At 41.7% G+C, this 25,325-nt stretch overlaps 1 protein-coding gene across 1 annotated transcript in view; it reads right to left on the minus strand.

The window, feature by feature from the left end:
- The window catches only part of DMD (dystrophin), a 2,144,806-nt gene that overhangs the window by 1,016,883 nt on the left and 1,102,598 nt on the right, over nucleotides 1-25,325 (minus strand). The window contains exons 41-42 of the mRNA XM_054973282.1: nucleotides 21,300-21,494; nucleotides 2,803-2,975 (exon numbers count right to left, since the gene is read on the minus strand). Of these exons, the coding sequence (XP_054829257.1) occupies nucleotides 2,803-2,975; nucleotides 21,300-21,494 (368 nt within the window). The remainder of the gene's footprint in view (nucleotides 1-2,802; nucleotides 2,976-21,299; nucleotides 21,495-25,325) is intronic.

The following is a 25,325-nucleotide window of genomic DNA, read 5'->3' on the forward strand; positions in this document are numbered from 1 at the left end:
TTGGAGCAAGCAAAGGATTGTTTTGGGAGAGAGATAAAATAATTCTGGTAAGAAACCGAAAAAAGTAAAAGATTCAGGGAATTCCTTTCTCTGGAGTAGAGACCCATATTTGGCTGAAGATAAGCTTGAGAAAAATACTGTTATTCTCTCTGTGAGCACCTCACCATGTGATTCAAATATAACTCATTTTCACTGCTGCAGATGGCACAGAGGCAAACAGAAAAGAACCCTGCATAATGCAGACAATGCTGAGTGTCTCATTTGGGGAAAAAATGAACCTGGAAACATTCCCAGGTTATACATCTGTCTCCGAGTTACACTTTATAGGAGGAGGCCAAACAGCAATGACATGTGGAGGATTAATGACTTATTCTTCCTAGTCCAGCTCCAACCGGTCTTCTGAGCTCATTCCTATAGCTATTTCAACTAAACTAAATGTGCTGAATGAATTCAATGCAATGTTCAAGAACCATTTTAAAAAATCACAATGGAAGGAAACAGGAAGGTGTGCCATCAAATAACAAATAAAAACAAGAGGTAAGTACTTAATGTTTTTTCTAGACAGCAGAGGCTGCAATACACCTCTGTCTACTTCTACCAGTTGTAATACTCCCATTTCATTTTAACATATGATATACAGTACTGTTATTTCTAACATTCATTGATACAATAACAAAAAGGCTTTAAAAAGTTATTACACATTACAACTTTTGTTTAAAAGAAGGACAAAGGATCACTCAACAAATTCTGCAGACATTAAAACACTTCTATATTTCTATTACTTTTCTGAAACCATACAGCACTTACCATGACTGTAGAATTCTGCCTTTGAATTCTGGGTGCATACCCAATTAGCTTAGGTGTCTTAATTCTTCTGTAGAGTTTAGTGGCAATCCTTTAGGTTTTTAATACACTTTCACCGTATTCATGTTTTAGGACTATGGTCTTAGATTTGTATTGAAATAATTTCCCCTGTAATTTGGTTCCAGGAAATAAAACTCAGATCATGGCCTGAACACAAAATATTTAAAAAGAATCAAAGTTCATTGATTTTTTATCTAGTACACAGTTGGAGTTGAAAGTGTTGGAGTGTTTACTTCAAGACAAAAATAACTTTTATTTTATTTTGTACCTAGATATGATGATTCAAAAAACAGATTTCATTCAAATGAGAGTCTTCATTCAAATATCCCCCCATTTTGATTTTTCCCATTTAAGAAACAAACCTGAGAGTCTTCATTTTTGCACCAGTTCCTTGTTCCTTGTGATGAATTTTCCCCGATAAAATTAACACTTTTTACTTTTTTGTCATTTGTGCATAAATGGTATATATATTTATGGCATAAAAAAACCAAACGTATCATCAATGACAGCAACAAAAATGAGGCTAATGGAAAATGATAATGACAACACATGAAATGAAAAAAGAAATGCCCTTTCATTAAGTCATATCTACCTGCTGAGGTCTGGAAACAGTTTACAAATTGATTTCTCCTGAACTTCATCACTACTGTAGCAAAATTTTATTACTGTGCAAGAGTCACTACTGTCGGCTGTAGATGTGCCAGTAGTAAGGACACAGCCTTAGCTATTCAAGCTATCTTGGCTAGAATTGGTTTAGGATGATTCTTGGCTCTATTGCCATCCAGGAGGAATGTCCTGTCTCCTACCATTTACTAGCAGCATACAGAGCAGTGGATAAGGTGGCAGAATAAAGCAGCATCAAAGCTGCAGCAGAAGTGTATTTCCCAGGTCAGTTCTCTGGTTTTAAACAGAGACCTGGCCTCACAACCTTACTACACTTACCTAACCCTGTATTATGATTTTTGCGCATTTTGTATGGATTTAACTGCATAGGTTCAACATGCAGTGCACCTTGGTTAGTTGCTGGCTGATGCAGCATGTGTGGAATTTTTGACAGGAGCCCACAGAGGCTTGTGGACTTCAGGAATGCTTTTTTATTTGTTGGTTTGATTTGCCTTGTTTGTACTGATTCTACAGCATAGGGATGTTTATGTTGGGACTGTATTTTTCTTAAAGCAAGTGTTGCTCTCACAACAGGCAAGAACTGGAAATGGGAAGAACTGTCTATAATTCACTAACGAATTATCTCTCAATGCTTTGAGTATGAATATCCTAACAGCAACTGAAGTTAGGCCTACCTTAGTAAACTTGTCTGATTCTATTCTCTTTCTGACATTCTACCTAGCAACTGATAATGACTGTCTTACCATTCTCAAGTACCAGCTCATTAACTGTCAAGCTACCAGTGGCAATAGTTAATCTTAATAAAGTTTCAGCCTGCTTTTTACACAGCTCTCCTTCTTCTCCCTGTATGGATGCAATGATCTTCCAAACTTGTCATCATATTAAAAGAATTATATAAACAACTGCTAGGTGGTTTGGGTACTAAAGTAGCTTGTGTGGCAGCAGCAAAGGATTGGATCCAAATCACATTAAAAGGTTTTTTCTTTCTTGTTTTTGCTTGTAAGACTAGTCCTTGAAAGCCAGGGAAAGCTGCCCTCAACTTCATCTAAGAGACTTGCTTAACTAAGACACAATCTCAGTTAAAGCAATACGTAAGTCAGATATAGTGAACTATTTCTAATTTATAAATTAAACAAAGCCATCAAGTCATTCACTGAGAAATACCTCCATTATCCAAATATTAAGACAGGTATTCTGCAGAATCAACAAAATACTTTGAATGGAGAACACCCAAAGGTGCATTTATACATTATAAGCTAAACGTTTATGAGGATTGTAATAGATAAAAAAAAATGACGTAAAGAAATTACTTACGCTTGTAGGTCCCGATACATCTGGTTAACTTTTTCCCACTGGTATGAAAGCTGAGTCAGCTTTTCCTGTATCTTTGCAGCTTCTGTAGGTGTGGCACTTTTCATAACTGCAGACTTCTTACAACGAACAACTTCAATCTGGCCTGAGTGTCTCACAAGGCTATCTTTGATTTTCTGCAAAGTCACATTAGACATTAAAAACAAAATATATAAACAGAACATTGAAAAGAGGAGGTAATTTTTTGCAATTGGTAATAGAAGCAGAAGACTGTCAGTACTAAATAAAGAATATGTAAAAGCCCTAAAACTGTCCGACTGGGCAAATAAGTATGTTAATGGTGGGGAAAGGAATGAACTGAGAATGGGGCTTGGGAGAGCAATGGACTTCTGGTATGAAGGCAAAGAATTAAGACTTTTTTCTAGGAGAGAATACTATAGTATGAATGACATTTAATATATGTTTTTAAATGTACTTTAAAATAATGTAACCTGTTAGCATTTTGTAACCATTTGTCTTGCATTTCTGTGGACAGAGTGAATCCATGACACAGGTTAAAACTAGAGAACTGCTAGTTAAGAATAACTAAAGGCTTGAACTGAAGCATTAACCTAAGAAAGCCTAGTCATACTCCATTATTCCCAAGTTTCCAGTCACCTTGACTGATGCCACAGTTTTTAATAAAACCAGAAACACACTATTTGTGTTGCCATTTCTTTCCCTTAGTTATGTAGTTTCTTTCCCTTAGTTATGCATTTTACTTAGAAACTATTTTGGAAAGTTAGTCAATTTTTGAACAATTCTGACGTGCACAGATGAAACCATTAAAGTATCTCTTGGTAATTCTCGGTAGCAGTTCAAAGCTTATTTATGTGAGGGGTAGAAATTTGCTTTTTGTTGTTATAACAACCAAGGATACCCCCCATATTGGTAGGTACGCTAATGTTCCCTCTGTGTGCAGTGTTGTGAGCCAAAAATGTATTTTGTGAGCTGAAACTTGCACAAAAATTGATTTTGTGAGCTGACTTGCATAAAAGTTTTGAGAGCGTGATGATGTCACTTCCGGAAGTGACAGCACTCCTGGAAGTGACACTGCTTCCCAGAAGTGATGCCGCTTCCTGGAACCCAGCATAATGGATTACGATGAGATAAATGTTAGTAAGCTTGGAAAATTACACTATTATGAGAAAGGGGTTTCCCCCCCTAAATTCTGTATCCTCTACAAAAAGTGAAATCTTCTGTTCCCTTTCCCAATCATTTCATTTTTTGGAATCATATTTTAAAATATGCAAGGAGGAGGGGGCCTCTAAAAATCCAAAACCCATCTCACAAATCTACATTATAACAGATTCCCTCTGCCAGCGTAGAAAAAAAATTCTAAAATTCTTTCTCAAAATTCCACAGAGTCTGAAATTCCTAATAAAATGAATATTGAATTTTCAAAGTTTCAGGGAGGGTTTTGCTTTACTAGAGCAATTCAAAATTAGGTACTTAACAATGCTCATAAAGATTCCAATGTCCCAGACAAACAATATTCATAAAAAACTTCCTTAACACTCATATGTCCACTGCAATTTCAGTGATGTTAATCAGCTGAGGGTGGGGAGAACCATTTGAGTTACAGCTATTAAGACATAAGAACACCAATATGCTGATGAATATATTGATGAAAGCCTTCTGTGACTTGGACACAGCTATCCATTCATAGCATAAAACTGGAATAACCATAACTGATATTTTAACTAATACAAATAACCATAACTGATGTATTTAACTAACACAGAATCAATCTGCATTCAAAAGCTGTGGGAACCATAACAATGTCAACTTCAGTCAACAAAAGAATGAAAGCAACACAATACACACATGCACAGTCCCACCCACCCCCATGAAAAGAAAGCAGAATGAACTCAAAGCAGCACACACACACAGCTCCCACCCACCCCATGAAAAGAAAGCAGAATGAACTCAAAGCAGCACACATACACACACAGCCCCTACCACCCCAAATGAAAACAAAACAGAATGAACTCAAAGAAGCACACACACATACACAGAGCCCCACCCACCCACTCCCCTAATGAAAATAAAACAGAATGAACTCAAAGAAGCACACACATACAGAAACACCTGAATGAAATGAAAGCAGAATGAACTCAAAGCAGCTAACTCTCCTCTGCAGAGCCCGCGCGGGGCCCCAGCTTGCTCTTGCTCTCTCTCTCTCTCTCTCTCTCTCTCTCTCTCACAAACACACACACATTCACTCAAGAAAGCAGAATGAACTCAAAGCAGCTTTTTTTTTTAATATCTAACATAAAAAACTACAAAAGACTACAAAAATACAAGGGGGAAAGAAACAAAAAAGGGAAGGGGGGCTGGGGAAAAGGGAAGAGCAACCTACAAACAACAAACGCTACACTACATGTCTTGTATTCCCTTCATGCTGCAATTTTTCTTAAAAGTTAACTTTCTAATATGCTATCAGATTGGTAGATCTTATACAATACAAACTATATTCAGGATCAGGTTTTCTTCCCCCCCCCTGCGTCTCGGTCTCAGTTCTCTCTGCGCAGCTGGAGCAGCTGCGCCCGCTCTCTCCTCCCCCCCTTCCCCTTCAGACTTTGAACTTTCTTCTTGCTGAAACTCCTGATGGTTGAACAAAAAGTCTGTCAGCTGCGCTTCCGATGTAATCTTGTAAGTTTGATCCTTATATCTAAACCAGACACCTTCTGGAAACAACCATTTATATTTTACATCACATTTCTTCAAGAAAGCCGCAAGTCCTTTATACTTAAATCTTCTTTTATAAGCCAAAAATGGAACATCCTTCAATATTTTAACCTTGTTGCCCAAATAGTCCAAGTCCACATTGTACGAATTATATAAGATGGTGTCCCGTGTCTTCTTAGATGAAAAGTCAATAATAATCTCGTGAGGCAGCTGACGCTTCATTACATACTTTGAAGATGTCCGCCGGACTCCAAAATATCGCTTTTTAACTCTTCTTTAGTTGCCTTTGCGAATGGCGCCAAAAGTCCAGACACCAGATCTTTTAAATTTTCACTTTGCTCCTCTTTTACATTCTGAAGACGCAGTACCATTTGGGCACGGTCCACTTGCAATCCTATTATTTGATTCTCCAAAAGCTTCACTTCCTTACTTGTTGCTTTCATGAGTACTGCGTTCTCGTGTGCATACTGCTCTGCTCCGGTCGCTGTTTCTTTAATGGTTTTCACTTCGCTTTCCACTGAATCAACCTTTTGCCCCATTTCATTCAGTTTCGCTACAAAGGGCTGCACAGCATCAAAGACTGCTCGTCTCACCATCTCTTCCAAAGTTTCCCCCTTCCCCTGTAACGTCGCCATCACCGATTTACTCATTGCTGGGCTCTGCTTTTTCGTCGCCATCTTAGGGGGGGGCCCGCCAACTAAGTTCCGAAACTCTGTGAAGGGGAAGAAATCCGCGCCTTCTTAGCTTCAACTCCCGCCAATCCTTCGCATACGCTTAGAAATCAGAAGGGATTCGCTTATTTACAGGTTTTCACCTTAAATCTGCTTATTGCCGTTCTCCATGGCCCGGCAGCACGCGAAGCGCTGCGCCAGTCTGCCGGCCTCCATTAGAGCAAACGGGCATTTTACCCCTTGCATTGCTTTCAGGGGGTTCTTCCTGCCATGCTCTGGACCCCGTCTCCCTCACTGGGAGTCCTGGGGGTTAACCCTCGCGGGTCAACCGCTTGGTCAGGCTGCTCGGACGTTTCCTCCCGGACCTGCGGAGAGGAGCATCCGACATGGCCGGGAAAACGAAACCGAATCTCTGAACTCAAAGCAGCTTATCCTCCTCAGGAGAGCCCTGCTGGGCCCCATCTCTCTCTCCCTCTCTCTCTCTCTCTCTCTCTCTCATGTAGAGGAATGAAAAGAAAGCAGAATGAACTCAAAGCAGCACGCACGCACACACAGCCCCACCCACCCACTCCAATGTAAATAAAACAAAATGAACTCAAAGCAGCACACACATACACAGAAACCCCTCAATGAAATGAAAGCAGAATGAACTCAAAGCAGGTTAGCCTTCCTCTGCAGAGCCCTGCGGGGCCCAGCTCTCTCTCTCTCTCTCTCTCTCTCTCTCTCTCTTTCACACACACACACACACACACACACACAGAGGAATGAAAAAGCAGAATGAACTCAAAGCAGCTAAAGCCTCCTCTCCAAAGTCAACCCCAGCAGCTCTGCTTACACTTGCTCTCTCTCTCTCTCTCTCTCTCTCTCTCACTCTCACTCACAAATGAAAAAAGCAGAATGAAGTCAAAGCAGCTTAATCTCCTCTGCAGAGCCGACCCCAGCAGCTCTGCTTGCACTCTCTCTCTCATGAATGAAAAAAGCAGAATGAACTCAAAGCATTTAAGTCTCCTCTGCAGAGCCAACCACAGCAGCTCTGCTTGCACTTGCTCTCTCTCTCACTTATGAATGAAAAAAGCAGAATAAACTCAAAGCAGCTAAACCTCCTCTGCAGAGCCCAGAGGGCTGATGGAGGAAGGAATTACATGGACAGATTCTAGAGCTGCCAGAACAGCATTCCAGAACGTTCCCCCTCAAAAAAAGCCCTTTCCTCACCAAATTGATAGAGAAGCTGCTTGGTGGGCCTCTCCTCCAGCTCCCACTGTCAGTGGCCCAGCGGAGAGGCCACGTGGGACAGGAAGTCTGCTTGGTGGCCCACAGAGAGGCCGTGTGGGCATCAGCCTGCCGCCGCCTCCTCCTCCTTTGTCCCAACTCTGCCTTCCGGTGTTGGGACAGAGAGGCCAAGGGCAACTATCTGTGCGCTGGGCTTCTCCCACTGTGCATTAGCTTCTAAAAATCAGTGCACGATTGCTCACGAGCGCCTATGAGCAGGAACGCTGGCTACAACACTTTTAAAAATGACAAGAATGCGGTAACCCTGGCTGCAGCCATTGGCTGCTATGGCCATGTACTGTCCTTTGCCGCTCTGGAAGGACAAGGGGCAGCCTCCCCTTCCTGGGCATCCAGGCATTGTGAGAGAGGGCAGAGCCACATGGTTTATAAGGCAGCTCCACCCCCCTCAGTGTTTTCACTTTGTTGGGAGGGAGTACTTACACCAGCAACAGTAAAACCTTGCTGTAGGCTGCAGGAGTGGATTGCAGCCATCTGAGGGGTGGATTGCTTCACACTTGGGCTGGTAGCACACATTATTGCTACTGGCCTAGCAGGGTTCTGCATTCCCAGTGTGAATGATGGTAAGCCCCTCCACTATTTCCCCCGCACACCTCACTCAATTTTGCTGCCCTTTTTTTAGGCCTAAAGAATTGCTATTAGGCTTTCTCACTTATGCCACCTGATGGCATATTGTGTTATTGCATCTGTTCTTGTGTTATTGCATCTGTTCTGTACTGGGTTCTTCTGCAAAGAAAAAGAGGTACAGAAGGGGTGATCAGGAGTTAACCATTTGATTGGCAGTGTGGGATTTGATGAATAGCATTTAATTTACAAGAAACAGAACAAATTGATATTGGAGGACAATCATCATAGTTACGAGGTGTCAGGCTTTGTGGGTTACTGTAACAGCATGGTGGAATGCCACCAAAGAAAGCCATCCAAAAGCCACCCCAAAGAAAGGGGGAGTGAGTATGTGCCCCACAACCAGGAGACCCCTGAGGCAAGTTTCTTTATCTTCTGAGTACGAGTGGCATCAGGGACCTAGTAGCACAGGAATGCCAGGAATGACCCAAGCCCAGAAGCGGAGGTAGGTTGGGAATCTTCTGGGCGGAGTGCAGAAACCTACAAAGCTGTCATACAAGGCACTGAAGTCTTAGATGTTATCTGACCTTGCTGACAAATTAGTGCAACTGATGGATAGTAGCCAATCTGGGGTAGTCTGCCTTAATCCAGTCCTGTTGCATGGCAGTGGAACCAATTGACAAAGACAAGTCCATCTGGCCTGGGAGGATCGTTCAGCACCCCTGGCAGTGATGAGTCTGGCAAACAACCTCCAGAGGGTGTGACAGTGGAAACTGACATGGATATGGCTGAAGGAGGCTGGTTGTTGGAGGCTGGGCCAGTAGCAGTGGTGGTGCAACCATTTGATAAGGAGGTAATGGGAGCATCTGCCATGCTGGTGGTGACAGAAGCAGATTCCAGTCTATAGAGTGCATGGCTGTGAGGTGAAAGTGCCAAGTATCTGGTGGTCAGTGATGGTAGGTCCATTTGGCCTCAGCTGGGGTATGCTTGGCCATGGGGGCCTTGTGGGTCAGTCCCTGCCTCCTCGCCCCCTGGCTCTTTATGCCCAACATGGCCAGGCTAGCACATTCTGGGGTTAGTGTCTGTTGGTAATGTGAATGGGCCTATATAGTGGGATGCCGTCCACTCAGGTGCCTATCAGCACACACACACACACCTTCTTTGCAGGCCTAACTAGCTATGTCATGCCTATTCAGGTCCCTCAGGATGGCTTCACTCCACCATATCCTGCGCTAGGTGGTAAAGTGTGTTGGTGTGCCTGTGGGAAGCCCAGCAGTAGAGGACCCAGCCCTATACAGCTGAAGGTACTTCGGCAGCACAGAGCATTCTTCCAAGCATGCCACTGCTTTGTTTTTCAGAAAAATGTTCAGATGGATGGAAAGCCTCTTCCTTTCTGGCTGGTCTCCCTCACTTTTTGGTTAGGTACCAGACAGCCTGATATAGTTCATTCTATTCATCACCCTTCCCACACAGTGAAGCCCAGTAGATGATGTCATACCAGAGCATTCCTGTTCTGTGCACACCCACACTTTGACTGGGCCATCAGGTTGTTCAGCGGTGTGCAGTTGGCACAGAAGGGCCAACAGCGACACTAAGTTGGCATTTTGCCTCCTCTGGGTCCTGCTAGAGGACTCTTTGCTGTTGGGTTGTCATTTAAGGGCTATCTCTACACAGTCAGGGCTCTGCCAACCGGGTGCTCTGTCTCAGGTGTGGCCTTTGACTGCTTCAGCTCTTTTCTTGAGGGTGCACGTGACACTCACCCACGGCTGTAACAATGCCACGATTACCCCACAGTTTCCGCATTTTAGGCTTAGGATTACAGCAGGCACGAGGGAGGACCTCCAAGTATGGAGGTTTCTCAATGGAGTCACTTTATGGAGGGAGGCCTGTTGCTAGTTGGCATACTTTAGGCCTTCTCCGATGCCTGCTTGAGGGACTTTTGATGGTGGCACTAGTTAGCTTGCCCTTGAGGCTGACTGATCCCTGGCCTGGATTCCTCAGCATTTTTCCACTTTGGAAGGCAGAGGTGTAAAGGGCAATCTAGTTTGCCAATTTACTATCACTCATGGGCTTTCGATTGTGCTGTACATGTGTTTATCTGGAGGGGAGCATGGCGGCTTTGGTTTAGTGTGCCTCCCAGCTCTGATGCAACACCAGTTTTTTCGGCTTCTCTGCCTTGTTATGGCCTAATCCTTTAAGGATGAGTTATGAGGAGCCTTTATGGCTCATGACACGAATCTTATAGGTGACATGTTTACACATGAGCCAAAGGCAGCGGGGCTTAGGAGGATGTTGGGCCCCAGGGTGATCGGGAGCTATACCTGAGGGTCCCCATGGGTGGTACATGGAGGCCTAGTGATAGGATGTGTCCACTGTTCTGACATACATGGCACAACCTCACCTCATCCCAGCCTGGAAGGTTCAGAAACAGTGGTGCCCAACTTGGCCTAGCAAGTAGTGGCCTGGTGGCTGGAAGGGAAATGCAGTTCTCTGCCTCACCTCCTGGTCATTCACAGGGGAGGTAATGACCTTGGCTGGTCAGAGCATAGCTCTTTTGTTACAGGTTCACATAGGCTTGTAACACACAGGCAAGTAGTGGCCTGATGGCTCAAGGGGAGGTGCAGTCCTCCACCTCACGTTGGCTCACAGGGCATGGCCCTTTCCATACAGGTTCACATAGACTTGCAGTGCCTAGGCAAGTAGTGGCCTGATGGCTCAAGGAGAGGTACAGTCCTCTGCCTCACATTTGTCATTCGCCGCATGACAATGATCTTGGCTCATAGGGCATGGCTGTTTCCTTACAGGTTTACACAGGCTTGCAATACTCAGGCAAGTAGTGGCCTGAAGACTCAAGGGGAAGTGCAGTCCTCACATTGGTCATTCACCACGTGGTAATTACCTTGGCTCACAGGATGTAGCCTATTCCTTACAAGCTCACACAGGCTTGCAGCACCCAGGCAAGTAGTGGCCTGATGGCTCGAGGAGAGATGCAGTCCTCCGCCTCATGTTGGTCATTCACTGCATGGTAATGACCATGGCTCTCTGGGCATGGCCCTTTCTGTAACAGGCTCACACAGACTTGCAACACACAGGGAAGTAGTGGACTGATGGCTTGAGGGAAGGTACGGTCTTCCACCTCACGTTGTGGTTCATTCACCTGGGTTGTAATGACCTTGGTCCTCAGTGCTTCCACGTCATGAGTGGCGGGAAGGTTGCAACCCACTAGGACTTGAGAGGGCTAAGCATATGGTGATCAGAGCTCTACAGAAAACTTTGGGGGAGGGTCTGGGCATTTATTTGCCATGCCCCTTCTTAAAGGCCAAATTTGCCAACCTCTACAGAGGTGATGAGAAGGTGAGGTATGAGGCCAATAAGGCCCTAAAGAAGACTTTGGGGGAAGGATGAGATACTTATTTACCCCATCGGCATAAGGGCCAAATTTGCTGACCTCTACAGAGGTGATGGAGATCATCTAGCAATGAAGGGCAACAACAATTTTATAACTGACTTGTGGCTGTGGCTTCTGGAGGCTATATACCACCTATGGGGTATCTAGGCCTAACCATAGGCTTGGCCTTGGCAGGTTAGAGTTAGGGAAATGAGAACCAGCCAGTGAGCACCCTTGGCATCTCCCCATTGGTGGGGAATTGGGGTCTGTCAGGTGAAGCTGTGGCTTCATGGCCCAGCTGCAAGGGCAGACTGACGGATGGGACCTCTTGGACAAGTCCTTTTCTCAGGCTCCACGGCTTGGTGTGTTTGGAGCTTTAAGGGGGGAACCATTTCGCCTGGCTGGCCAGGCCCAAGCCATGCCTCATGGATGGCTCACATCCATGAAAGCCTTATTGAGCTGTTGACAGCTCAAGTCCCAGTGAGCTTCATGCAGTCCACTTAGGGGCTGGATTAAAGCATTCTGCAACTATGGTGTGGCTAAAAAAGATGTCCTAGAGACATCAATTCTTTTTTAAAAGATATGTTCATTAAAATTATACTCTACTTTTCCATTGATCTCCCAGTGGTTTTCTCTATAACCAAGTAATGATCATACCCTGTGCCCCCACTGATTAGGCTTAATGAAAGCTGTGTTCGCCTTTGTGATTTTTTTAATGTTAAAGATCTTGCTAAAATACCATTTTAATAGCTGCAATGCTCTTTAAATGAATTCAAATATTTTGTTTTTTCTTGCAAATACATATAATTGAATATATTCAAATATTAATTTCCCTCAAATTTTGTCTGATGCTACAAACTGTATACACATATACATGTGGTTACACACCTCTCTTTTTCCTTTTGTATACCCATGTGTAGGTATACCTTTTGTATACCCATGTGTAGATTTCACCATATTTCCTCCCCTATATGCATTGTCTATATACATACATAGAAATAATATGTGTTTTTGTGTGGTTGAGAACAAAGTTCAAGTGGCTTTAGATGCCATCAAAGATTTTGCAACCTGGCTAACAAAAGTGCATTCTGCTTTCCTATCTATGAAAGAGAAGAAGTTTAAAGGCCCATTAGCAGATGAAGTGACTGCAGCCTTTGGGGACTGGATTCATTTCATTTCAATGTTCTTGAAAAGTGAAATCAAAGCAATAGATTTTTCAGTGGCTATTTATTTTTGCTATATAGTATTTGTCTCTGATAGCCAAGGACAACATCCTCTCATTCAACTTTTCAGGCATTTCTGTGCCACACTTATCATTTTTTCCCTGATGAATCAAGCTGGAAAAAGTCTTCTTTCACATAGGTTATACAGATTGCATTTAATTGGGTTTTGCTCAGCTATTTGCTCAGCTATTTGCTCAGCTAAAAACTATTTTAAACTTTACTATTTAGCACTCATTTTTGAAACTGAGTTTCTGTGTTCTTTCCTAGGCTTATTTGATAGAATCCAGATGTGCATTGCTTTTACAAAAATGCAAATATATTTTTGGAAAACAAAATATGTACAGGATGAAGCATTGTCCCAGCATGAATACCAAATCTGTAATCATATCTCAGTTTTCATATTGATATCCTAAATGGCAGAAGCACAGCTTGTTCTATTCATGAATGACAGAGAAAGATCCACTGCTTAATCACAGTCTTAAATATGTACTAGAACTATGAATCATAATATTTGCTACAACTTTCATAAAAACCCAGCACATTTAAAGAGGATTACGAATGCATTCTTACTGGGAGAATGAAAGAGAATAAGAGAAATGGTGAGGATCTTTAAAGAAAACTACTGGATTGCATAGATCATCTTTGTTGATAAGGAGACAAAAAGCACAGCTAAGAATTAAGACAAAATAAGATAATTATTTTTCTGTAATAGACATATTTTAGAGAAGACCTTTTCTTTCACTTGTAAAGGCTACATGCTGAATTTTGGTAAGGCAGCCAGGGCTGCAGAGGCAGGCAATGGCAGAGGCAGGCAATAGTCTCTTGCCATGAAAAGTCTGCCAGGGGTTGCCATAAGTCAGCTATGACTTGAGGGCACTCTCCACCACCAACATTTTTGGCATACTCATGCCCCCACTTAACATTTTATAAACTTAGTACATTATCAATAAACTTGAAATGAAATTTTAAACTAAAATTACTATACTTCAAGCAGAAATATAACTCAAATTTCTCAATACAAATCTGTTCAGCCATGAAATTTATTGATGACCTTCGATCAGTTACCTCAGCCAAACCCATTTCACAGTGTCGTTGCTTAATGGAGGAATACCCTGTATCTGCTGCCCTAAGCTACTTGAATAATGGGCAGGATATAAATGTAACAAAATGGTATTTAAAAACTCATTTCAGGAAGAAACTATGTAATGGTTGATCCATAACAACTAGAGCTTCTTCCAAACTCTAACACAAATCAAAACTCAGAGATATCATAAATTGACATAACATATCAAAAAGGATTGCCAACATTAACGTGATGGCTGGAATTATGACTCATCTCCTGGAAACACGTCCAATGGAGAAAATGGCTGCATTGTAATGTAGACTTTATAGTATTATACTCTGCTGAGGCTTCCCCCCTCCCCAAAGCCTGCCCTCCCCACAACCCCCCCCCCAAATTTCCAGGTATTTCCCAACCGAGAACTGGCAACCCTAACAAGATATTAGCCTTTTAATGCGTATTTATGGTGATGTGAGTCTATATAATGAGAAAAAATGTTTTATAGGGTGCATTTGCATATATGAAAACACGTGTGTGTCTGTGAATAACATGTGGGTGCTTATGGAGGGCAAACTCCTGGCAATTCTGTCCATTGCTCTAAGTGGGATAAAAATAAATGGAAAAAACCATTGCCAGCCTCTGCTCCAGTACACCATTTCTTGGTACAACCTGGAAGTGACAATGGGTAGTTCTAGAAATTGCCAGAAACTTTATGGTGAACCCATAACATTTTATCATAGAGTTTGGGCAATCCGTAGAGGTGCCTATCATCACTTTTGGGCTATATAAGAGAGTGATATACAATGCTATGATGAATTCAACAGAGAGAGAATCTCTGTGGATTCAAGTGTGAGAGTACTTAAGGAAACCATGATAGTATATGTCAAAGAAAAGTACATATAACCAGTGTGATGTATTGGCATAGCTTCAGGCTGAGCTAAAGCTCCTGAAGCCTCCGTTACTATTGGTTGTTTCATGCTGGCAGCGGCCAATCAGATCTGTATAATAAAGAACAATCACCATACTGGAAATAAGTTACTATGTATATGGGTTATGCAAATGAAGGATTCCAATTACTTGTTTTGTATTGGTTGTTGCTAAAAAGGGGTGCGGTTTTCTTATGTATAAATTCACTCCTGTTGAGCCTGGTTTCTGTCTGCGTGCTTCCAGTCTTCAATTAAATTGTTGTTATGAGCTGTTAATCACAATACTTAATAACCAGCCAGTTTAAGATAAAGAAAACAGAGTCACATTTTCATGCAGCCTATTAACTAGTCCAAAAATATTCTTCGTGGAGGATATGTGCAATGCTGAGGAGTGTTGATGAAAATTTCTTGTTTATGACATTTATGAAAATTTATGAAATCAAATTTATGAAAATTTCTTATTTATGAAATTCTTCAAAGGAAAAACAATACCCCATATACAAAAAACAATAGGACAAAAAGGAGTATTATTGAATAGCTTATTATAAATAAAGGGTAAAAAATGAGCTTGCCTTCCTTTATTTGGATCTGTTTTTAATTTTCAGGGAGCTTTTAGAGAACCTCAGCAAGATGCCATTCTGTTTCAGGCAGAAATCAAGATGACATTAAGGAAGGAAGGAATTTAAGTGTTATTACTATTACTGAAGGCAGAGGCATTTTTTTATAAATCAGCACTAGAATACTGTTAATTAGATCTGTCATTGTAGCAGGTTCTTTAAGGTCTCAACTTTCGTTTAAAAAAAAAAAAACTAAGTCCCTAGCCCCTTCTGTTGTGGAGATCTACGGGAAAAGGCACATCTGCTCAAAGGAAGGACCTAAAGGCTTACATTTTTTTACTAATGAAAATTGGGAATTCACAGATCCTATTACACTTGTTGTTACAAGTGTATATTGATATATGACTTTTTTAAAAAAATTGCAAAAGCCCTGGTAGCTGAGGTGAGGGATGTTACTGCTGCTTGGTGACTGGGGCAGGGAAACCTGCCATGTGTAAGCTTTTCTATCTGCAACCACACCACTGATTTATTAACTATATTTAACCACTCATATCAGATTAAGGGTTATTGGTTCCAGAAAAAATTCCTTCGCAAGTCCCAGAACCTTTGCTTTTAAAAAGCAACTTTTTTCCAGAAATTCTGATAAGAAAATTACTGAGAGCAGGACAAGTACTTTCAATTTGCCACTAATACTGAAATCCTATACATGTTCAGTGAGAAGGAAGTCTTCTTTGGTCAGTTGAATTCAGTCTCAAGCAAGTGTGTATCAGGCTATAGGCAGGACTGAAGAAGGTTTAGATTTCTTTGGGCAAGGAAGTTTATATTGGGCTGGCTGGGTGGTAAAGTTCTAACTTTGTGTTCATTGACTGAGTTAGTGAAGGAGTCTTCTTCCACGAGAGCCAGAGTAAAGGCTTGAAAACAGATGTTTGGAGTAAAGCAGTTTGAAAACCTGGAGGCTTTAAAAAGACATCACACCAGTCCACTGAGACCTGAGAGCCAAGCTACAAGTGACGCCTTTCCCAGGTTGGACACTTGTCAGCTTCCCTCAAGTTTTGATGGGAAATGTAGGTGTCCTAGTTTTACAGCTTGGCTCTCCATTACAGCTGCAAGACCAGGACGCCTACATTTCCCATCAAAACTTGAGGGAAGCTGACAAGTGTCCAACCTGGGTAAGGCGTCACTTGTAGCTTGGCTCTTAGTAATCATAAAATTTCTCCATTTGAGAGCATTCCTGATTGGTTAATTTTTTTTCTTGCCTCACTTCTTCCTGGGAAAGAAGAAAGATTGACAAGCTGGTGAATGGATTCTTATGGATCCATTGACCAATCAGAGACTCAGAAAGAGCCAGTGAACTAATGTGTTGGTGTGGATGAGCATGATTTAAAGAGGGGAAAGACCTTTGATTCTGCAGGATTTGCTTGATTTCAGGGCTAGGTTAAACAAAGACAAACTATACAACTGATGCTTGCAGCTGACAGCAAGGAGGCAGGCAGGATGAGACTGAAGGCAATTTGAATTGGTGGGGCACTGCCCTATTTATCCTACTGGACAAGCATCAGTTGAGATAACTCTATCAAGAAACTGCAATCTTCCTCGCAAATTTAAATTCTCCCTTTAGAAACCACACACTGATGAATGATGCTAATTCTTAATGTCATCATAGGATCAATAGAAAATTGGTTTTAAAAAGCTGCCCAGAAGATGCAGGTAACATGAACATTACTGCTGATTATAAAATAACAGTTCAAAAAACACACGCACCACCAAGACTGTGCTTCAGTTACTCGCAAAAAAAAAAATTACATATTGTTAAAATTGAGAGTGTAACAAGGAAAGAATGGGAGAAGAGTTACCAATGCTGCCTAGAATCAACATCATAATTTTCTGTATGATTTTAATAACAGTACATGTCAATCAATGCTGAATTGGCGGGGGGCAGTTAGTGCATTTCAAAACTGCCTTTTTGAAACACTAGCGAGAGCATTTAATTAAAAAAAAGTAAATATCTCATGGTCTGCCTGCGGTAAAGGTAATCTAATTCTCAAGACAGTGGCCATATGGTTAATGGTATATGTTCTCTCAAAGGTATATGTTCTCAGTGTTTTCCCCTTTATATTAAAATTGCATTAATCAATGGGATGTAACTAAGTCTGGAGCAGTGCACAGCTAGTTTTGAAAAATAGTGATTTTGTTTTTTTATGTATTTTAATAAGCATGCATTATTACAAAGCTGTAAAAAGTTTCCAATGATTATGTCGTCTTAGCCATATAGATTTTTTTTTCTTTAAAAGGATATTAATTTTTAAAGTATGCAAAAGATTTGACAAAATTCATATTAAAACTGCTGTCTACTACGGTCTTGCAATTTGATTCATGCAAATCTTCTAAGGATAAAAATCAACCACAATTTAATTTTAAACCAGCTCCAACCAGCAACTATGCAATTTGTGCACTACCTTTCTATTTATACTGCAGTATAATGACAATGATGAATGCTTTTACTAGGAAATAAATATTCATTCATTACAAAGCTCAGATCAAAACTATATGCCTTCCCAAAGTATATGAATCTGCAAGATCTATTTGCTGCTGTGCGAGATTTATTTGGGAGGTGGATGGAACTGTGCCTACAACAATATATCTTGACATTTTGATAGTTCAGTTAAATTAAACCTACAGCAATAGTTACATGTAACCAAGATAATCAATATCATTAAAGTTGGTGTCAGCTACAATAGTATCAAATACATGTGGCTGAACAAGTTATTCGTTATGGGCATAAATTACAACAAGATATACAAATATGTGATGTTAAGCAGCACTAATGGGGATGCACTCATCTGCTACTAATCCTTTTGCTGGGTCAATGCTTCTCTGACCAATATTGCTGACAACATGGAAAACAGATAAACAAGGGACAAGTGTTTTCTTATTAGCAATAATAATTTTTATTAGCAGGAATCTAATATTTTTTGCATAAACAAGTCACACCATCAGAGTAAGAGTTATTGCTTTTAATGAAGAATGGCAACAGCATTGTCATACCTAGAGATGGGCACGAACCGCATTACGAACCTCAAAAACCCACGAAAATGGTGATCGTGTGATTGTGACCTGGTGGATCATGATTGGCCACAGCCAATGAACCAGCGGTCAGGAGAGGCCTGGTTCGTTGCGTTCGGGCATGGTTTAGGAAGCCAGACACTCAGGCGCCAGCAATCTATTCCCCTGGCAACGGAGCCAGGGGAATGCCTGAGCTCTGTCTGCCCTCCTTCTGTCACCCTGGAAACCTGAATGGAAGCCCAGCTTTCCTTGATCAGCAGGGCTTCCTTCCAACCACAGAGCTGCAAAGCAGTTACAAGTTGGGAGAAGACTCCTAGGGGAGGGAGGGGGAAGGGGGTGTTCTGTAGCCATGGGCACTCCAATCTCATCCCTGCAAACCCTGATAGGCAGCTCTGACAGCCAAACACAGACCTCCTGTGTTGCTGAATGGGACCCATGCTTATAAATAGCCATGGTCTCCCAGGCTGGGTTTCACTTTCTGCGAGCAGTGGAGTGGGACAGAGCTCTTGCTTGCCACTTTGGCCTCCACGAACCACGATCCGGTTCTGTTCAGCAACGGGAGATGTTCATTGCGTTTTGGGAATTTGGGATCATGGTCTGCACCGAACCACGATCTGCTGGTTCATTAATTTTTTTTGTTTGTGCCCATGTCTAGTCATACCTATATAGTTGAGTAGCTAATATAAGAAATAATAATAATAACATTCGATTTATATACCACCCTTCAGGACAACTTAATGCCCACTCAGAGCGGTTTACAAAGTATGTTACTATTATCCCCACAACAAAACACCCTGTGAGGTGGGTGGGGCTGAGAGAGCTCCAGAGAACTGTGACTAGCCCAAGGTCACCCAGCTGGCTTCAAGTGGAGGATTGGGGAATCAAACCCAGCTCTCCAGATTAGAGTCCTGCGTTCTTAACCACTACACCAAACTGTAATTTAAAGATATACATGAGACCTATCAACCATCAGGTGCTTAGGGTAGCATACAGCAATACAAAAGACATTTATAAAGCTGTCTAGGACCTATAGTATCAGCTCTGTAAGAAATTTTATCACAAAATGTGTTGAACTTCAACTGATTACCATGCTTTGCCATAGGCTGCTATTAGAAAAGTAGAAAATTAAATTCACAATTATCTTTCCATTGTTTTTCCTAATTACAGCTAAGTATACAACTATATTCCAACAATTCTTGCTTTAGGACACAGGTGGGAGACTTCTGTACAAAGAGAAGGAAAAACTGATCTAGAACACTCTACGTGATAACCTAGCTTTATGTGTACAAAAGACCTTCCTTCCATGTGAAACAGAATTCAGTCATGCACTTCCTTTACTTGCATTTGAAATTTCTCCATCTCCAATTTTCTTATTATGAAGAGTGGTTTCTCCTCTTTTTAAAAAAAGGAATATTCTTGGATTATGAAGATGAATTGCTAATGGGTTTGCAGTCTGCTGTGACTTAGTTATCCCAGGAAAGAAAGGGCCAGGTCTTTCAACTGGGCTTACATATGGCTTACATACGGCTTACACACGTGAGGAGCATCTTCCCTGTCTATCATTTCAGACTATTATGATTGGGAGATAAACCATGGCCACAGACTCACCTGCAGCCCAGTCTGTAGCCTGTGGGGTGTGTGTGTGTGTGCAGGGTAAGACCACTGCCATTGTGCAGGGTCTGGCAGCTCACTTATGGGTGGGGCAGGCAGGCGCAGCTTCCTTCTGCTAGGCCCATAAGAAAGCAGTAAGACCTCTCCATTGCATCTGCATATACTGCAGCTGAGAATCCAGTTTTGTTTTTTTAAAAAACTTTGTTACTTGTACTCATTTTGGGAAATCAATTATTGGCTGTAAAGTGGGATGAAAGTACAATAAATAAAACAAGGCTACAAAGCTCCAAGAACTCCACATCTCTACTGTTGAGGCTGGCAAGAGTTTTGTGAAAAGAATGGCCATTTTTGTCTTGCTGCTGTTCCTAGCAGGGTTGGAAACATTTCATCTAAGACTCAGGAACCTGTTTTTCTTTCCTTGGCCACCTGTATTCCAGCAAGACATCTCAGGGCAAAATTGCTCTAATGAGATGTTCCAATATTTGCATTGACACCTGTACATTTAATCATGAGGTTTATATAAGAGTTTTTTGTGTTGTCTAATGTTGTCACATGGCAGCAGAAAAGAAAATGTGTAAATCATCCTAAAGCTGAGAAACTTCAGCCTGCCAACTTACTGGCTGGCCAGTTTGTAGGTCCACAAGGTGAGGGCAGCCGGAGGAGCCTGGGCAGGTCCTTCTGGCTGCATGTGATCCAGTGGGAGCTTATCCCTAGGATGGGGGCTAGTCAGCCAATCAGGAGTAGCTAGCTGGGCCAAGGGGCAGGCTGGAGCTTTGTACTGTCCCAATGGTGTGCATCTGCCCAGCCAGGGACAGGACCTATGGTTACAGTGTTGCTTGCAGGAGAATTGCAGGAGCCTTTTGGGGGCTCTTGTGTCAGTTTGGGATTAGGCACGGATCTGTTTGGGGTTAACATGGCCTGTGTGCTCTGTTTACCCATAGTGGGGATCCCCATATGGGATCTTGGGAGAGGAGAAGGGCAGTGACAAGCCCAGCTCGAGGGCTGTCTGGGCATGCTCGCTCACTGGTAACAGGAACCATGCAGTGTGCGACTACGTGTGTTCCCACTGTCATTCTAGGGTGTCCCCCCTCAGCCGGCATCCTGTGGGGGGGTGAGGGAGTGATTGGCTGACAGGTGGGTCAGCCAATGGGGGATCCATGCCCTGTCCATTGCCAAGGCTCGGTCAAAACTGTAAGCAATAAAGTTGTGGCCTTTATTCCTCCACACTGGTGTCTGCGTCTCTGTTTCTGCCTTAGCCCTCTTCCCTCAAGCTGGCAACACATATATAATGCCCAACACATCATTGTGAAAGGAAAATAAAAGTGCTGCAGTAAAATAAACTAATTCACTAAAATAGTTTCCCAGTACTTCAGCTGCAAAATAATACATTAGATTTACAAGTGTAAAAGCTGATTCTTACCTTGAGGCACTCTTCTTGGCTGACAAGATCCTCACAGTCTCTACCCTGCAGACTACGAGAATTAAGGAGGTCTTCCATGTCAGATAAAGCTTGTAGAAGCCGAAGGATCTCTGCCAGGTATGCACAAGGCACATAAGAGGTTTCCATAGTCATACCTTCCGTCATCACAACAGTTGTCTCCTCATAAACAGTTTGCTGGTATAGATATACAACAGAATTTTTCCTTTAGTTTTAGAATGATATGGCTCTTAAACAGAATATGAAGTAAAAATTTCTTGACACATTTGTATCACTGTGATAGTACATCTCCTTCAAATTGTTTTACTATAATGACTAACTACCGCTAATTTAGACCAGTATTTGTTAACAGTTCCTGCCACATTGTTTTACTTAACACTTCTTCACTATGTAGTATATATTCTTGTTTTTTGATGGTTCACTACAGCTGATATCAATTAGTAGGCATTGCAAATGTTGCCCATGATTCCAGAACTCATGTGTGCACTTGGATTTTCTGTGGAATGCTCTTAGTGCCATCTTCCAGCTAGTATATTTACACATACATAGAAAGAAAACTGGTAGGATTAGGTATAAGTTTTTTTAACAGCCATTGAGACCATGAAATCTCTAATACCAACATTTGACTTTGTATTCCTAAATTGTGTGATTGCCAAGAGTCCTTCAACATTTCCTTTAATTGCCCACACTAGCAATGTGTTTTATAAATCTAAGCACAAACTAAAGAAAGGCTTACAAACACCTTAATAATTAGCACTCCTGAGTCCTGACTCCCTAAAGCATGCATTTGCATAGGCCCAACATAAACTGCCTTGGGAGTGCACAGAGATGTTTGGCTAGTTCATGGGTACTCTTCCTCCCTGTGATCTAAGACTTAACACTGTTGATCATATGCACAAACAAACCCTCCTGTCATAGCTGCCATCCTCATCAGCTGGTAATTAGGCAGAGGGAAGAGGAGAGGTCCCAGCACTTCTGTTTACTCTCCCTCTCCACACATTCTGTCATCCTGCGGAGGGGTCATGTGTATAGGGCTATAATGAACTGCCCATGAATGAGAAACTGCAGTACAACAATCATATATGCATCCTCTAATAAGAGCAATGATTTCTGCTTAATGGATCTGGAACTATCTTTCTAAATATATTTAGGCAGAATACCACTTACAACCTAATTGAACACTCAAACCCACTGAATAACCACAAATATTTTATTTCACGTGGAGGGTGGGCGGGGAATCGCTGTTTGGATCTGACTGTTGGGGGTGGTGCTGGCCCATCCCAATATAGAGGGAGGGAGGACCTGGGGCAGAACCTCTCCTCTCAGGTCGGGCAATGGCTCCCACCCTCATTCGAATCAGCCGGCTGATTGGCCGGTCGTGCTGATTCAAACTGAACCACACAGCTTACAGCCAAGCAGCTGACTCAAGCTGGCCCAAGAACGCCATTCCTACTCCCTCCCCCTGTCCTGCAGGCCTGCAAACACTGGCCCCGGTAAGTACGGGGCCAGGGGGCTTGCTGGCACAAACCATAGGAGGAAGAGGAAGAAAGAGGCAATTTTACCTAATTCCTCCTAATCACTGCAGCATTCTATCAAGTGGTGCATTTTACTTGTGACATTCTCCCATTCTTCAGAGAAGAGTTTGAGGGCAAATGGCAGGCTGTTGTTTGCAGAAGAGAAGTGAGGGACAAATCCACTGCACTAGCTCTGTCCATAAACATTTCTGCAAGACCCAGCACATCAGTGTTAAATGCATTTGTCCTAAATTCTGAAAACAAGTCTAATTTAATATCAGTTATTAGGAAGAAAATTGCATTGCCCTAAACTAACTCTTTATGTTTTACACTTACGTGTAAAAATTAATTATGCCAACTCCAAACCAACTTGTTTTTAATTCAGTATTTCACAATCTGTAAATAAAACTAACTCCATAAACAAGTAATTTCTTTCATCTTAATGTGCAGCATTTAATGAAATCATCTATGCAACCACACTCTAGTGAATCATGTATTGCAAAACAGCCATCTTCTTGCAGACGATGACTCCACCTATCTTCACTTGGCAGCTGTATGATAAGTATAATTTTATATTTTAGACTTGGAATACATCTGACAAAAGCTATGCATTATATAGATATGATTTTTTTTGCCCAGTGGTGCTGTCAAATAGTTTAGTTCCCAGTCACACATGTTCAATGACCAAGCTCAATTGCAACCAGTGGTACAACAAAAAGGTGTTTAATTTTATGGCAATAGAGGGAATAAGTCTTTAGATGAAGAAATGAAATGAATAACTTCCTTTGATTTGAATGTACATGATCATTGATAGCATATTTTCATTTTAGCACTGAAAATCAGGTTTCTGTGACCTCCTCTCTCTGTCTCTCTCTCTCTCTTTTGTGTGTGCATAGCTGAAGTTGGATAAAAATATGGAACAAAAAATTGGGTATAAATAATTCAGTAAATCAAAATATGCCAGATATTGAAATATCGCTGGTTTTTATTCAGTTATTGAGATGTTACCAATCTTTAATTGATTGACATATAACCAGATGAGGCTAAAATCTGGATTGAAATACAGTATGTTAAGACTGATAAGCATGTGAAAGAAATCTTTGTCAAATTATATGATACTGAATTGATGGAGCTGATTTATGGACTGAATAGGGAGAATGACTTAAAATTAGGCAATTTCCATTCATGGCATTATTAGATCCATCCATCCAAATATGTAGAAAACAGATATTCTGTATTAAGTAGCTTTTTACAAGTGTGTTACTTATAGGCCAGATGCACAGTATATTTCTTCTCAGCAAGGAAATTATTTGGGGGGAGGTTTAGGGACATTAATGTCCATATCATCTTAATCTAATTTTTAAGAGAGTAAGATATCTGTTTTGCTATTGGGATAAATTTGGACAGCACAATCGTATGCATGTAAATATACATAGGATAGAGATCTTACTGAATATTAAGAAGCAATTTTTTGCTGTTCCAATTACTAACTGATTTTTTGTTAGGGTTGCCAGGGGCCCCAGGGGCCAAAGTGGGGGTGCAGTGGTCTGGAAGCAGGAAGGAACTTACCTCGTGCATGCATGCTTTGTATGCATGCACACTCCCCCTTCCTGCAGAACTGACTTCAGTGTACCTGGCGTTTCCTCTATTGTGCTGTAAAATGAGCTGCAGGGAATGCTGAAATTGTTCATTTGGAGGCTTCAGCATGCTGATGTCTCCTTGGAAGCATCCAAATGGGCAATTTTTGGCTTCACTGAGCCCCACAGCTCTTCCTTCCTGTTGGAAAATGACATAATTTTCCAGCACAAGGGAGGAAATGCTGAGTACATTGAAGCTAGTTCAGCAGGATGGGGGAGTGTGCATACACACTTCTACCTCATCCCTCCCCCCACTGACAAGCTGAGTGGGGCTAGAGGGAGATAGGGCAGGGGGGTTCTCCACTCCTGTTGGGGGGGGATGGCAAACATATTTGAGGTGTATGTGAAACTGACTAAACCATATTGGTTTATATGATTAATGTGATTCACTAATCACATAGAGGAACAGCTGAGACAAACATTTTTTATAATCCTTCTGCATATTGTGGATGTGATGTTTTTGCATGTAATACGTTTGAGTATTTTAGTTCTGCTTGAAAATGTGGGTTTTTTAAAAAAAATACTGAGAGTTTAAATGCAGGCCTCTGAGGAAAGAAGGAGGGGAGCTGGATGGGTGAATGGACTGCCCTGTGATTGGCCAGTAGCTATACTGTGAAGGCAGAGTGAACTGCAGTATTTAGCCTCTATTGTGAGTATGTACTCATTCTGGTCAAAATAGACAAATTGTGTGGAGTCTATGGTTATGTGTTTCCAAGAGAAAATATTTATTATAAACTTATTCTAGTGAAGTCAGGCAACTTGTGCTGAATAGAAATGGACATGAACCACACAAAAAATGAAACATGGGGTTCATGGTTCATGCTGTTTTCACAAACCAGGAATCACGAACTCCACAA

The sequence above is a fragment of the Eublepharis macularius genome, chromosome 3 (genome assembly GCF_028583425.1).
Source record: "Eublepharis macularius isolate TG4126 chromosome 3, MPM_Emac_v1.0, whole genome shotgun sequence".
Lineage (NCBI taxonomy): Eukaryota > Metazoa > Chordata > Lepidosauria > Squamata > Eublepharidae > Eublepharis > Eublepharis macularius.